The sequence below is a fragment of the Oncorhynchus gorbuscha genome, linkage group LG08 (assembly GCF_021184085.1).
Source record: "Oncorhynchus gorbuscha isolate QuinsamMale2020 ecotype Even-year linkage group LG08, OgorEven_v1.0, whole genome shotgun sequence".
NCBI classification, from domain to species: Eukaryota; Metazoa; Chordata; class Actinopteri; order Salmoniformes; family Salmonidae; genus Oncorhynchus; species Oncorhynchus gorbuscha.
In genome coordinates, this window is record NC_060180.1 from 56,698,748 (window position 1) to 56,715,563 (window position 16,816).

Below are 16,816 nucleotides of genomic sequence, written 5' to 3' on the forward strand. Positions count from 1 at the left end.
CTTTGCCCTCAAAACACCCTAAATATAAGCATGGCCTCTACAAGGTGTTGAAAGTGTTCCACAGGGATGCTGGCCCATGTAGACTCAGATAAAAATGTTTTATAAATATTAGATGACGCTTATCCAGACACACATGTCTAAATTGATGGGTCATGTGAAAGAAATGCTATAACCCTCAGCCACATATTGCCAAGTGGACGGGTCTCTACAGAAGGTGTAAACGTACAAATGGTTACTTGCATAGAAGAAATATCAGAAATAGATAGCGTCAATATAAATAAAATAATATACAATATGTACAAGAACAAGAACAAGAACAATATCAATAACAATTTCAGTGATAGATGAGGTAGTTATATGCATACAATCAGGAGTAACGTGGCTGAACAGTAGGATAAGAAAAAAATACTAACTGCAACGTATGGCGTGTGTTAGGACAGTCATTTGAATAGAGGCACTGCAGATAGTGCTGATGACTGGCCTGTGCAAACCACACATGAACAAGGGAATCTAGGGTAGCCTAGTGGTTAGAGCGTTGGACTGGTAACCGAAAGGTTGCAAGTTCAAATCCCCAAGCTGACAAAGTACAAATCTGTCGTTCTGCCCCTGAATAGGCAGTTAACCCACTGTTCCTAGGCCGTCATTGAAAATAAGAATTTGTTCTTAACAGACTTGCCTAGTTAAATAAAGGTAAAAAATAAATATCCAGAGAGCCTGTTTCTGCGCTTGACTTTGGTGCAGGGCATGTGTTGCCTACAGCCTCTTTGTCACAAAACTCCCTGATCTTCTCAAAGACACAAGTTTATCTAGCTGTGTCCAGTCCAGGTGGTGCTTGTACAGGCAGAACATCTATGGGAGGAAGGATGTCAGCTTTGCGCTGAAACCTGGTCCCGACTGAGTCCGAATGCTCCTTGCCGACCACAACACCCGGCTCCAGAGCATCGAAGCTGTAAAACAGGAAATAACCAAAAAAATGAAAACATTGCACAACATCAATTCACCTCCCATGTTTAGATTATTGTATATATATATTTTATTTCACCTTTATTTAATCAGGTAGGCTACTTGAGAACAAGTTGCCATTTACAACTGAAACCTGGCCAAGATAAAGCACAGCAGATTGACACATACAACAACACATAGAATAAACAAACATACAGTCAATAATAGAGTAGAAAAAAAGTATATATACAGTGTGTGCAAATTAGGTAAATAATGGAGGTAAGGCAATAAATATGGTGACGAAGTAATTACAATATAGCAATTAAACACTGGAACGGTAGATGTGCAGAAGATGACTGTGCAAGTAGAGATACTGGGGTGCAAAGGAGCAAGATAAATAAATACAGTATGGGGATATGGTAGTTGGATGGGCTGTTTACAGATGGGTTATGTACAGGTGCAGTGATCTATGAGCTGCTCTGAAAGCTGGTGCTTAAAGCTAGTGAGGGAGATATGAGTATCCAGCTTCAGTGATTTTTGCAGTTCGTTCCAGTTATTGGCAGCAGAGAACTGGAAGGAAAGGTGGCCAAAGGAAGAATTGGCTTTGGGGGTGACCAGTGAGATATACCTGCTGGAGCGCGTGCTATGGGTGGGTGCTGCTATGGTGACCAGTGAGCTGAGATAAGGCAGGGCTTTACCTAGCAGAGACTTGTAGATGACATGGAGCCAGTGGGTTTGGCGATGGGTATGAAGCGAGGGCCAGGCAGTGGTGGGTAGTATATGGGGCTTTGGTGACCAAACGGATGACACTGTGATAGACTGCATCTGTCACGCCCTGACCTTAGAGCTTTTTATGTCTCCATTTTGGTTTGGTCAGGGTGTGATTTGGGTGGGCATTCCAGGATTGGTAGGATGGTCAGTTGTACGAGGGTATGTTTGGCAGCATAAGTGAAGGAATAGGAATGTTGCGAAATAGGAAGCCGATTCTAGATTTAATTTTGGATTGGAGATGCTTAATGTGAGTCTGGAAGGAGAGTTTACAGTCTAACCAGACACCTAGGTATTTGTAGTTGTCCACATATTCTAAATCAGATCTGTACAGAGTAGTGATGCTGGATGGTCGGGCAGGAGCGGGCAGCAATCGGTTGAAGAGAATGCATTTAGTTCGTATTAAGATAAGAAGAATAACCTCAGACAATGCAATGAAGATTATATTCACCTGAAGTGCTGGTACTGCTTGAACTGTAGCAGCTTCCTGAATTTCGGAGTCAGGTGTTGTTACCAGCCATAGCTTTCCACCAGCACCGTACCATCCTCCAGTCCAACCAGATTTGGAATGTTGACCCCTGTCACAGTGCTGTCCTTCACAACATCAGCAATCTCAGACAAAGTGTTCCCTCTGGTCTTTCTGAAGCGCTGCTTGATGAGGCCAAAGCACCAGCCGGGGGCAAACTTGGTGTGGCCTGTGATCAGGAAGTGAAGGTCCAAACTGTGGTGGAGCTTGTGCGTGGTCTGCCAGGCACAATACCAGAGCACAAACTTGTTCTTGTTTTGGCCACTGCAGTTATCACAATTCAGGGCCACAAGTGATTCCCAAACTCCTTAGTTGGTAAAGCAATGGTGCATGTAGTTGATGACTGCACTGCTGCCTTTGCTGGATGACATGCCAAGTCAAGTAGTTGACTTGTTGTGGTATTCCTTCAGAGCAGACACCAAACAAGCCACACTTGTGAAGAGTTAAAAGGTAGATGGGACCTGGCTGCATAGGGTCAGAAGGATAGTGCTCCTGCAAACAACAAAAGAACATTTAGATATAACATTAAGATATATCATATAATTTTTTTATAATCATTATCAGGTAACTTTCATTTACCTACAAATGTGCAGAGCAGCAGCACTGCATACAGAAACATCATCTTGGAAATTGGAAGTTAAAACCTGTTGAGTGTAGGGGGCAGTATTTTGATGTTTGGATGAAAAACGTACCCAACCGAAACTGCCTATTTCTCAGGCCCAGAATCTAGAATATGCATATAATTGTCAGATTAGGATAGAAACCATATAGATATTGTCTGTGAGTATAACAGAACTGATATTGCAGGCGAAAACCTGAGAAAAATCCAACAAGGACGTGCCTAAGAGAAACTAATCTCCCTGTTCCATTGCATGCCTTCCTTCCATTTAAAGGGATATCAACCAGATTCCTTTCCCTATGCCTTCCACATGGTGTGAACAGTCTCTAGACATAGTTTCAGACCTTTATTCTGAAAAATTAGCAAAAATGATCACATCGAGTCAGTGGATGGCTGGGTGCCAGCAGAGTTTTGCATGCACAACAGTTGGAACAGACATTTTCTTTTTCTCTCCTATTGAAAAAGCTACGGTCTGGTTGAAATATTATCGATTATTTATTGTAAAAACAACCTGAGGATTGATTATAAAAAATGTTTGACATGTTTCTGCGAACTTTACGGATACTATTTGGAATTTTCGTCTGCCCCGTCGTGACCGCTCGAGCCTGTGGATGTCTGAACAAAACGCGCCAACCAAATGTGGATATAAAAATAATCTTTATGGAACAAAAGGAACATTTATTGTGTACCTGCGTGTCTCGTGAGTGCAAACATCCGAAGATCATCGGAGGTAAGCGATTCATTTTAATTGCTTTTCTGACTTTCGTGACCAATCTACTTTTTGCTAGCTGTTTGTAATGTTTTGTCTGCTGAGAGAGATGTCCTAACATAAATGCTTGAATAGCTTTTGCTGTAAAGCTTTTTTGAAATCTGACACGCCAGGTGGATTAACAAGAACCTCAACTGTGTTTTGCTATATTGCACTTGTGATTTCATGATTATTAAATATTTTTAGTAATTGAATTTGTATTTGGTGCTCTGCAATTCAGCGGATGTAGACAAAAATGATCCCGCTAACGGGATGGGTGCGCCAAGAAGTTTTAAAATGATAACATGATAAAACTTAGAAATAATGTAAGATCAATAAAAGTAGTGCCAATCATGTTGTTGGTCAATTAAATAATCAAAACGTGTTGTTTATGCTTTACATACCAAGTGTTGTCATCGATTCCTTGTAGAGATCCAACACTGCTGTTTTTGTCACATGGGGTGGCAGCAACTTTCCACCAAAGTGTTTGTGTCCTGGTAATAATATTGCATTATCCTCTGCGTAGCTGCAAAACCTGGACCCGTACAAATCAGCTGGGCTTGACAATCTGGACCCTCTATTTCTGAAACTATCCGCCGCCATTGTCGCAACCCCTATTACCAGCCTGTTCAACCTCTCTTTCATATCGTCTGAGATCCCCAAGGATTGGAAAGCTGCCGCAGTCATCCCCCTCTTCACAGGGGGAGACACCCTGGACCCAAACTGTTACAGACCTATATCCATCCTGCCCTGCCTATCTAAGGTCTTCGAAAGCCAAGTCAACAAACAGGTCACTGACCATCTCGAATCCCACCGTACCTTCTCCGCTGTGCAATCTGGTTTCCGAGCCGGTCACGGGTGCACCTCAGCCACGCTCAAGGTACTAAACGATATCATATAACCGCCATAGATAAAGGACAGTACTGTGCAGCCGTCTTCATCGACCTTGCCAAGGCTTTCGACTCTGTCAATCACCATATTCTCATCGGCAGACTCAGTAGCCTCGGTTTTTCGGATGACTGCCTTGCCTGGTTCACCAATTACTTTGCAGACAGAGTTCAGTGTATCAAATCGGAGGGCATGCTGTCCGGTACTCTGGCAGTCTCTACGGGGGTGCCACAGGGTTCAATCCTCATGTGATCATCTAGCTAAGTGGAGTCTTTTGTTAAGACATGCTTGCTAAACAATGAACCATACTCCTAATCCGTAGAGCACTAGCAATACAAACCGATTGTCAAAGCTAGCTAAAGTTAATTAACCAAATAGGTTCAATATTAGCTAGTTAGCTAGCTAACATTAGGCGATAACTAGCAATGTGAAATGGAATTCTGGGATAACATTACTACACACAGATCATAAACGTAATGTTAGCTAGCGAGCCAGCCATCTAATGTGAGCTAGCTAGCTAACAGTAAGCTTTAACTTGGGGTATTTTGTTTAGACATGTAGCTAGCAAGCACGCTAGTGAAAAAATGAACCATAATCCTAATCCATAGAGCACTAGCAATACAATCTGATTGACATAGCTAGCTAAAGTTAACCAAATAGGTTCAATATTATCTAGTTAGCTAGCTAACATCAGGCTATAACTAGCAATGTGAAATTCTGACATAACATTACTACACACAGATCATAAACATAATGTTAGCCAGCGAGCCAGCCATCTAACGTCAGCTAGCTAGCTAGCTAACAGTAAGCTTTAACTTGCAATGAAAACAACTTTCTGACAAAATTTGAAAAATTCTAAAAGTATTTGGTTTTAAATATACTTAAGTATCAAAAGTAAAAGTATGAATCAGTTGACATTCCTTATATTAAGCAAACCGGATAGCTCAATGTTCTTGTTTTATAAATTTACAGATAGCCAGGGGCACACTCCACACTCAGACATCATTTACAGATAGCCAGGGGCACACTCCAACACTCAGACATAATTTACGAACGAAGCATGTGTTTAGTGAATCCACCAGATCAGATGCAGTAGGGATGACAAGAGATGTTCCCATGATGTGTGTGAATTGGACAATTTTTCTGTCCTGCTAAGCATTCAAATTGTAACAAGTACTTTTGGGTGTCAGGAAAATGTATTGAGTAATACATTTCTTTAGGAATGTAGTGAAGTAAAAGTTGTCAAAAATATGAATAGTAAAATAAAGTTCACACTGACCGTGTGCAGTGCCATAAGAATCATCTTAAGCTTTATTAACCCCCACCCAAACTCTGACCATTTAACCCCCACCCAAACTTTGACCATACTCGCCCTAGCAGAGCTGGTTAAACTGTTTTCATGTTATCCAGAGTGTTGGTGGTTGTAATTGTGCTCCTGGCAACAATGTAATTACGCTTTTTTGCTGACATTTACTGACACCAGCCATATTCAACCGGTGTTGAGCGTTAGTAAATTCATCAGTTATTCTGCGGCTCTGGCACACTCAGACGAAAGGAACATTTATATCAGGTAAAATACTGTATCTAGGCTACATCATTCTTTTCACAGAAACATATCCTCCCTTTGATGTGTTCCTCCACTGAAACCCAAGCATTAATTTCCAGACCCGGGGAGTCTATTTCATCTTGAGAAAGGGGAAAAGTAGTGACATGGTTAAGTTGCTGAAAGTAGGAAGGATGACACACTAAGATCTTGAAGCACTAGGCTTTCCTACTAGGCTTTCCTGTGGGAGCCGTTTGCCACATCTGATACAGTGATTAATCTGGGCCTGTGTTGAGGCCTTTCTCTGTTTATCTGACCAATTTAGTTTTATGGTTTGACTTGGCGTGCTGATGTTTACCCTGCACAAATCCACACATGTGAAGGAGCCACATTGGGTGCAGATAGCAGAAGCTGAGGACGCTCAGGCATTGGCTGGCTGGGGCTACTGCTGCAGGCTCTCTCCCTCTATCCGTCTCCATTCGGCAGTTTATTTCAGTGCTCTGCTGAGACACACAACATGCTCCTGTTCCTCTTTTACCACAGAGGAAATTAACATGCTTTATAAATTGTTTTGTGAGCCCTGTCTGTCCCAATTCAGAAATTGATTCCTTTCCTGTGTAAAGTTGCACCTGGGTATGTTGTGTTCTAGAGGATGGTTAGGAAAATACCAGTCCAGTCCAAAACCAGGTCATGTGATTTCCCCAGTCTCGCTCTACTGTATGATTCTCCCTCAGAACATAGCTTGTACTCTCTACTAGCCCTCTTTAATAATAGTAATGTTTTTTCAGTGATTCAAATCATTTCACAACTTTAGTAAGGATACTGCACTAATTAAAGACAACAGAGTGCCTATCTTTGAAACCAATGAATTCTAGCTCTCTGCATTTTATCAGTGTGGGTGGGAAGGTACTGTGCATGTCATCAGTTGAGAAGGCTTGGATGTAGAAAAAAGTTGTATGCCTATCTGCTATATCTGTTGTAACTTTTCCCTATATTTGGTTGCATTCCAAATGGCACCATATTTACTATATAGTACACTACCTTTGACCAGACCCCTATGGACCCTTGTCAAAAGTAGTGCAATATAAAAGGTACAGGGGGCCATTTGGGACTCATGTACAGTAGGTGTATATATTGTAAGACCAGTGTGTGTGTGTCTGTGTGCGTTTACAGGTCCTCCAGATGTATACCAGACCTGTGAGCCCAGCCTACAGGCCTGGAGTCCAGAACTCAGCCTGTATGATGCCAACGTGACATCTCCCTGCCCTGAAACCGAGGGCTGCGTCCTGATGCTGCGCTTCCTCCACCTTGTGGTCCCTGACAGCCTCACGGTGTGGGTCACCTACATCTCAGCCGGTGGGTCCCGGGTTCATTCTAGTGGTCTTCAATAGTGTACATTTAGCATTGCTGAAACTCTCCACAATACAAGCCACACGTTGTGTCTACATGAATGATAATGTTTTGGCTATTCATCTGAGCAGGTAATGTGAAGTTACACCAGTTATTTGTCCTAGGTATGTATGAATAAATAAAGGGCCAAGCATGTGCACTACTCTGGAACGGCTTGATTATACAGCTTATAATTATCCACCATGTTGTCTCTACAGATAACCAGGTGATTATCAACATCGAGCTAATAACAGACACAGACGAGTCTCTAGACATGGGTCCACAGCACGTCTTCTGTGATGTGCCGCTCACCCTACATGTGCACACCGAAAAAAGGGTGGCAGCTGTCAAACTGAGCACCTTTGATGAGAAGATGGAGATTGATGCTGTTCTGCTTACTTCTGGCCCCCATAATCCTCTCTGCTCCAGTTGCCAGCCTCTGATCTACCGAGTTGTCCGGCAACCGCCGTTTTCAGGCGATCTGGTCCAGCAAACTCTGCTTACATTTACAGACAGGTACAGTAATATTGACACCGACAGATATACAGTCCCAGTCAAAAGTTTGGACACACCTACTCATTCAAGGGTTTTTCTTTATTTTTTACTATTTTCTACATTGTAGAATAATAGTGAAGACATAAAAACTATGAAATTACACATATAGAATCATGTAGTAACCAAAAAAGTGTATATATGTATATTTTATATTTGAGATTCTTCAAAGTAGCCACCCTTTGCCTTGAACACAACTTTGCACACTCTTGGCATTCTCTCAACCAGCTTCATGAGGTAGTCACCTAGAATGCATTTCAATTAACAGGTGTGCCTTGTTAAAAGTTCATTTGTGAAATTTCTTTCCTTCTTATTGCATTTGAGCAAATCAGTTGTGTTGTGACAAGGTATGGGTGGTATACAGAAGATTGCCCTATTTGGTAAAAGACCAATTCCAAATTATGGCAAGAACAGCTCAAATAACCAAAGAGAAATGACAGTCCATCATTACTTTAAGACATAAAGGTCAGTCAAGCCGGGAAATGTCAAGAACTTTGAGAGTTTCTTCAAGTTCAGTCGCAAAATCCATCAAGGGCTGTGATAAAACTGGCTCTCATGAGGACCGCCACAGGAATGGAAGACCCAGAGTTACCTTTGCTGCAGAGGATAAGTTCTTTAGAGTTAACTGCATCTCAGATTGCAGTCCAAATAAATGCTTCACAGAGTTCAAGAAACAGACATATCGTAACATCAACTGTTTAGAAGAGACTGCGTGAATCAGGCCTTCATGGTCGAATTGCTGCAAAGAAACCACCACTAAAGGACACCAGGGAGAAGAATAGACTTGCTTGGGCCAAGAAATACGAGCAATGGACATTAGACCGGTGGAAATCTGTCCTTTGGTCTGATGAGTCCAAATTTGAGATTTTTGGTTCCAACCGCTGTGTCTTTGTGAGACGCAGAGTAGGTGAACGGATGATCTCTGCATGTGTGGTTCCCATGGAGGAGGTGGTGCGATGGTGCTTTGCTGGTGACACTGTCAGTGATTTATTTAGATTTCAAGGCACACTTAACCAGCATGGCTACCACAGCAATCTGCAGTGATACGCCATCCCATCTGGTTTGCTCTTGGTTGTAACGGCGTTCGTCTGTTGTAAGAAGAGAGTCGGACCGAAATGCAGCGTGTAGGTTACTCATGACTTTAATGAAAGAAATACGCGGTACATGAAATAACTGAACTAAATACAAAAACAACAGAACGGAACGTGAAACTAATTACAGCCTATCTGGTGACTACAACACAGAGACAGGTACAAACACCCACGAATTACAAAGTGAACTCAGGCTACCTCAATACGGTTCCCAATCCGAGACAACGAGAATCACCTGACTCCAATTGAGAACCGCCTCAGGCAGCCAAGCCTAACTAGACACACCCCTAATCATACACAATCCCAATGCTAATAAAACCCCAATACGAACCCAACACATAAACCCATGTCACACCCTGGCCTGACCAAAATATATAACGAAAAACACAAAATACAATGACCAAGGCGTGTCAGGTGTGGTCCCTAAGGTGCGGACTCCCGGAAGCACCTCAAGAGCATAGGGAGGGTCCGGGTGGGCGTCTGTCCATGGTGGCGGTTCTGACTCGGGACGTGGACCCCACTCCATTAATGTCCTATTTCCTCCCCTTTGCGTCCTGGGATAATCCACCCTCTCCACCGACCATGGCCTAATAGTCCTCACCCAGATCCCCACATAACTGAGGAGCAGCTCGTGACAGAGGGGCAGCTCGGGACAGAGGGGCAGCTCGGGACAGAGGGGCAGCTCGGGACAGAGGGGCATCTCAGGACAGAGGGGCATCTCAGGACAGAGGGGCATCTCAGGACAGAGGGGCATCTCAGGACAAAGGGGCATCTCGGGACAGAGGGGCAGCTCGGGACCGAAGCAGCCCGGGACTGAGGGGAAGCCCAGGACTGAGGGGAAGCTCGGTACTGAGGGGAAGCCCGGTACTGAGGGGAAGCCCAGTACTGAGAGGAAGCCCAGTACTGAGAGGAAGCCCAGTACTGAGAGGAAGCTCAGGCAGGTAGTAGGCTCCGGTAAATCCTGGCTGGCTGGCGGAACTGGAAGAGTCAGGTTGTCTGGCAGATCTGGAAGAGACTGGTTGTCTGGCGGCGCTGGGCTGACTGGCGGCACTGGCGGCGCTGGGCAGACTGGCGGTACTGGCGGCGCTGGGCAGACTGGGAGCACCTGCGGCGCTGGGCAGACTGGGAGCACTGGCGGCGCTGGGCAGACTGGGAGCACTGGTGGCGCTGGGCAGACTGGGAGCACTGGCGGCGCTGGGCAGATGGGAGACTCCGGCAGCGCAGGAGAGGAGAAAAGCTCTGGCTGCGCTAAACAGGCGGGAGACTCCGACAGTGCAGGAGAGGAGAAAAGCGCTGGCTGCGCTGAACAGGCGAGGCGCACTGGAGGCCTGGTGCGTGGTGCTGGAACTGGTGGTACTGGATCGAGGACACGCACAGGAAGCCTGGTGCGGGGAGCTGCTACCGGAGGACTGGTGTGTAGAGGTGGCTCTGGATAGACCGGATCGTGCAGGCGCACTGGAGCTCTTGAGCACCGAGCCTGCCCAAGCTTACCTGGCTCGATGCCCACTCTAGCCCGGCCAATAGGAAGGGCTGGTATGTGCCGCACCTGGCTCTGCACCCGCACTGGAAACACAGTGCGCTCCATAGCATAACACGGTGCCTGCCCGGTCTCTCTAGCCCAACGGTGAGCACAGGGAGTTTGCGCAGGTCTCCTACCTGGCATAACTATTCTCCCTTCTAGCCCCCCCCTAATAATTCTTTGGGGCTGCTTTTCCGGCTTCCAACCGCGTCGCCGTGCTGCCTCCTCATACCAGCGCCTCTCCGCTTTATTCGCATCTATTTCTTCCTTGGGACGGCGATATTCTCCCGGCTGCGCCCAGGGTCCTTTTCCGTCTAATATCATCTCCCAAGACCAGAAGTCCTTATATTGCTGCTCCTCACAATTAACAGGGAGAGTAGGCTCAGGTCTGAACCCTGACTCAGCCACTCTCTCTCTGCGCCCTCCCACAATAAATATTTGGGGGTTACTTTCGGTTTTCGCTCTGCGTCGCCGTGTTTTCCTTTTAGACTCCATTCGTCTATAGCCCTCTTCGCACTGCTGAAGCGAATCCCAGGCGGGCACCTGCACTCTCTCCGGGTCGGCCGCCCACCTGTCGATTTCTTCCCACGTCGTATACTCCATGCCTTTACCTTCCATAATGTCCTCCTTTAGCTCCTGCCAGTTATTTACGTCGTTGCCAGTTACACGCTGCTCGGTCCGTGAGAGGTGGGTGTTTCTGTAACGGCGTTCGTCTGTTGTAAGAAGAGAGTCGGACCGAAATGCAGCGTGTAGGTTACTCATGACTTTAATGAAAGAAATATGCGGTACATGAAATAACTGAACTAAATACAAAAACAACAGAACGGAACATGAAACTAATTACAGCCTATCTGGTGACTACAACACAGAGACAGGTACAAACACCCACGAATTACAAAGTGAACTCAGGCTACCTAAATATGGTTCCCAATCCGAGACAACGAGAATCACCTGACTCCAATTGAGAACAGGCAGCCAAGCCTAACTAGACACACCCCTAATCATACACAATCCCAATGCTAATTAAACCCCAATACGAACCCAACACATAAACCCATGTCACACCCTGGCCTGACCAAAATATATAACGAAAAACACAAAATACAATGACCAAGGCGTGACATTGGTGTGACTATAATTTGTTTTTCAACAAGACAATGACCCAACACACACCTCCAGGCTGTGTAATGGCTATTTGACCAAGAAGGAGAGTGATGGAGTGCTTCATCAGATGACCTGGCCTCCACAATCACCCAATTGAGATGGTTTGGGATGAGTTTGACTGCAGAGTAAAGGAAAAGCAGCCAACAAGTGCTCAGCATATGTGGGAACTCCTTCAAGATGGTTGGAAAAGCATTCCGGGTTAAGCTGGTTGGGAGAATGCCAAGCGTGTGCAAAGCTTTCATCAAGGCAAAGGGTGGCTACTTTGAAGAATCTCAAATATTACATTTATTTAGATTTGTTTAACACGTTTTTGGTTACTACACGATTCAATATGTGTTATTTCATAGTTTTGATGTAGTCACTATTATTCTACGATGTAAAAATAGTAAAAATAACAACAACAAAAAACTTGAATGAGTAGATGTGTCCAAACTACTGTACTGTATGTAGGCGCACACTCTGGAATTCAGCAACTACTAATAACTACTAATACTTTGAACTTAGTCTGGAAATGTATCCTGTGTGGACACAGATGTATTGTTTTGAGGTCATGTACCACTTCTCCAAGAAGTGGACTTAAGAATACACACACACACGCAAAAAGAATCACGATAAAAGTATTATTTATGTCACTTACAAAGACCATACATAATCATCTGTAGCCCCAGAAACTGAGATTTGTGTCATTATCAAGTATTTCGGTGTGGCACCGTTTTCGCAACACAGAACCAAATGTATTCAACATTCCTTTTAGCACCAGGTACTGATACAAATCAACATCAAGGGCGTTATTTAATTAACCGTTTTCAGAGGATTCCGGCGTACGTCAAACCATTTTAATCTCATGCAGTGAGAAAAGGTGTTAAATTATCTGCATCCAGTTTTGCATTACACATAACATAAGTAAGCCCCCTAAACATTAAGATATTTTCCATCTCGCATATATTTTTTAAATTCTGTTCCATCTTACTTTTATTCATTAGAGTCAGCTTGTATTTGGTATTAGTATTAGTATATTAGTATTTTGTCATTTTCCACTAACACTTTCTGGGATATTGTGGCTTTTCAAGCACTTGCAGGAGTATGTGGATGTGCTTAAGAGGTCACATTGAGGAATACATTTGGTTTCATCTCTAAAAGTTCCACAAGTGGCTGTAAGTGCAAAAAGATGTAAAAACCAAGGGGAATTAAGTTATGTGGAGGGAAGAGGAGGGCAGAGAGGTTGTGTTTGGGGGAAGGCAGTCGCTGGAATATAAACCAAATTTGACCAGCAAAAACAGTAAACACCTGTGGCTCTTTGGAGCTGTTGCTCAGCCATTTCCTCTCACTGAAGGCTCTGTACTGTATGCTCATCATGGTTAGTGTATGATAAGTGAGAGGCCTGTCATTTGGAGGAAGAGGTAAAGAGAGAGAAGTGGAGTGCATTGCAGGAGAGAAATGAAAGAAAAGCTAAGAATTGTGACTGTGAGTCTACACTGCCACCAAGAGGTATAGCTGGCAAAACAAGATAGTTTTGCACTTGATATCCTAATCCTTAAATATGTGACTCTCATTCTTGGTCTATTAGGAGTTTAAAAAAAACACCTTTGGGGTATGTGTGAAATAGGTGTAGGATAAAGTTATGTTGTTAGTCCATGGACAAGAATGTATTATTTTCCCCTGACCCTCATAGCCTAGTTTCTGCTAACTAGTGGTTCATAAACATTTGACTTGTACATTAATAACTGATTGTATCATTCCCAAAACAACCCTAATTCTAAGCCCTTAAATAAAAAAGCACACTGGCTCCTCCAGTGGTATGCTAGATAGAGCGGGCTCTTAGAGTTGATCCATAATTAATAAGGGTAATTTGTAGTGGGAGGAAATCAGACACGTCTGAGAGAGTAGACGATGTGCATTTTTGTAGGCATTCTTTACAGCTGGCCGGAGACAATGGTAATCTAGGAGGGCTGCCGGGAAATCAAAGGTAGGCTCTTTTTATAGTTTGGAGCTGACTAAAACAGGTCAATAGCTCTGGGACAGGAGGTATGATATCACTGTACCCACCGTACCTCCTGTTTAGGTTGAAGGTCACTGCTTCCTACAGCAAGCTTAGATGACTAGGTGACTCTGGACACAGATACACAAGAAAAATCTGTTTCTTATTGTGTATCTATGTGCACTGTCATTTCCATATAACCTTGCTGTTCAAAATGGTTATTTGACAATAATAGCTATCGGTTTAGTTTAGTCATTTTGTATCTCTATGCAACAATTCCACCTGGAAATAATCTGAAATGTCAATTATGTCTTTAATTCTAAAGGAATACAATTCCATGAGACAAAAATGCAGTTAGAAAGCTGTTTATACATGAATGCTGCATGTTTTGATGTATTCATACAGTGATATTGAAAAGGACATGGAGTACCAGTACAGAGTTCAGGTGGAAGCAGACGGTCTTCTCAGTGAGCTCTCCCCACCTCTCCTCTACACCCATGGAGCTGCCTACTGCGGTGACGGACTACTCCAGGGGTCAGTCAGTTTACACAGTATTCACATCCCAGATGAAGTGCCTTGAGAGTGTATTCATACTCTTTGACTTATTCCACATTTTGTTGTGTTACAGCCTGAATTTAAAATGGATTAAATTGTTTGTTTTTCTCACCCATCGACACACAATACCCCATAATGACAAAGTGAAAACATTTATTTAGACAGTTTTGCAAATTTATTGAAAATTAGGTTTACGTCACAATTGTAACTTGGCCACTCAGGAATATTCACTGTCTTCTTGGTAAGCAACTCCAGTGTAGATTTGGTGTTGTGTTTTAGGTTATTGTCCTGCTGAAAGGTTAATTCATCTCCCAGTGTCTCGTGGGAAGCAGACAGAATCTGGTTTGCCTGTTCTTAGCTCCATTCAGTTTCTGCTTTATCCTTGAAAACTCCACGGTCCTTAACGATTACAAGCATACACATAACATGATGGAGCCACCACTATGCTTGAAAATATGGAGAGTGGTGTTCAGTAATGTGTTGTATTGGATTTTCCCAAACGTAACACTTTGTATTCAGGAGAAAAGTGAATTGCTTTCCCATATTTTTTGCAGTATTACTTTAGTGCCTTTTTGCAAACAAGTTGCACGTTTTGAGATATTTGTATTCTGTGCAGGCTTCCTTTCATTCACTCTGTCAATTAAGTTAGTATTGTGGAGTAAATACAATGTGTGGATCCATCCTCAGTTTTCTCCTATCACAGCCATTTAACTCTGGAACTGTTTTAAAGTCACCATTGGCCTCATGGTGAAATCCCTGAGCGTTTTCCTTCCTCTCCTGCAATTGAATTAGCCTGTATTTTTGTAGTGACTGGGTGTATTGATACACCATCCAAAGTGTAATTAATAACTTCCCGATGCTAAAAGAGATATTCAATGTCTGCTTTTATTTTTACCCATCTCCCAATAGGTGCCCTTCTTTGTGAAACATTGAAAAACCTCCCTGGTCTTTGTGGTTACATCTGTGTTTGAAATGCACTGCTCGACTGAGCGACCTTACATATAATTGTATGTGTGGGGTACAGAGATGTCATTCAAAAATCATTTGAATCAGTCATTCAAAAATCATTTGAATCAGTCATTCAAAAATCATGTTAAACTCTATTATTGCACACAGAGTCCATGTAACTTATTTATTTGACTTGTGAAGCACGTTTTTACCCCTGAAGTTATTTAGGCTTGCCAAAACAAAGGTGTTTAATACTTATTGACTCAAGACATTTCAGCTTTTCATTAAAAAACGGTAAAAATTCAAACAAAAAACAATTCCACTTTGGCATTACGGGGTACTGTGTGTAGGCCAGTAATACAAAAAAATCTCAATTTCATCCATTTTAAATTCAGGCTGTCACACAGCAAAATGTCGGAAAAGTCAAGAGGTTTGAATACTTTCTGAAGGCACTGTATGTTCTTTTTTTCGCTCATCCATTGTTGACCACATCAACAGTAGAATGAAAATGGCCATAATATTATGCATTCATTAATGCTACTAATTGATACACAGCAATGTTGTAATCATGGTAAACAAGTCCACCTTCATTACTCTGGACAGTTTCAAATACAAATACAATTGTCTATATCAAAGGAGGATTTTAAATGAACATTATACAATGAATGGATTCACATACAAGGCACAAAGCTTAATTTACAAGCTTTAGAAAGCATACTTCTGAGCCTAACTTAGAAGACAAAGCATGAACAAAGAGATGCCTATTAAGCCAGAGGCTTAGAAGCCCAGGATGCCTGGATACAGAATGAGAGAGAACAAAGGCATGTAATAAAATGTATAACACCTGAAGGTGTAACCTTTCAACCCAAAACCAACCACCATTGACCAATCAAATGATACCAATTTTACAGAGTAAGGCCCAATCTCCACAGGGTGTCACAGAAATTAAAGGCTTGTGTCGGGTATGAGACCAACATAAATAAGACAGAATTCCTGGGAAGACAATAAAACCTTCTTGCATGGAGTAATTCAGAGGTCACCCTGTACAGAAACAAGTTACCACATATATAATACATCCATATAGATAGCATCAGAGTTATTCTCAGTGAACAACTTTCAGATAGAAATCAAACATGGATACTATCGTATTATTCTATCATATTCAATAGTCAGATCTCTGAATTCTGTAATAGACAGATACATTTTGGCCACTCAGGGCGAAGGGCTGACTAGTCCTTGGGCATTGTTCTTTGTGCACTCCTTGTGTTACTGAACCACTTGCCATGCAACTACTGGTAACAGAGAACATATACATTCGGGCATTTCCTACAGTACATTATCAAGTGTGCAAGTGAAGCCAAACTACAGTATACTCATATAGGTCATACTTATTGGTCTCTCTCAGTGGAGAATGTAGTGAAATCAAAGGATATGTGTGTTTGTAATGAAAATGTAAAGACTATGGAGATGACTGATCCTTGCTGTCTCTGTGTCTGTAGGACAGAGGACTGTGATGATGGCAATCTGTTGGATGGTGATGGCTGCTCTAAGAAGTGCCACATGGAGTCAGGCTTCAACTGCAATGG

At 43.0% G+C, this 16,816-nt stretch overlaps 1 protein-coding gene across 1 annotated transcript in view; it reads left to right on the plus strand.

Annotated features, from left to right (window-relative positions):
* The window catches only part of pappa2 (pappalysin 2), a 72,518-nt gene that overhangs the window by 24,722 nt on the left and 30,980 nt on the right, over positions 1 to 16,816 (plus strand). The window contains exons 8-11 of the mRNA XM_046359957.1: positions 7,208 to 7,390; positions 7,642 to 7,939; positions 14,133 to 14,261; positions 16,730 to 16,815. Of these exons, the coding sequence (XP_046215913.1) occupies positions 7,208 to 7,390; positions 7,642 to 7,939; positions 14,133 to 14,261; positions 16,730 to 16,815 (696 nt within the window). The remainder of the gene's footprint in view (positions 1 to 7,207; positions 7,391 to 7,641; positions 7,940 to 14,132; positions 14,262 to 16,729; position 16,816) is intronic.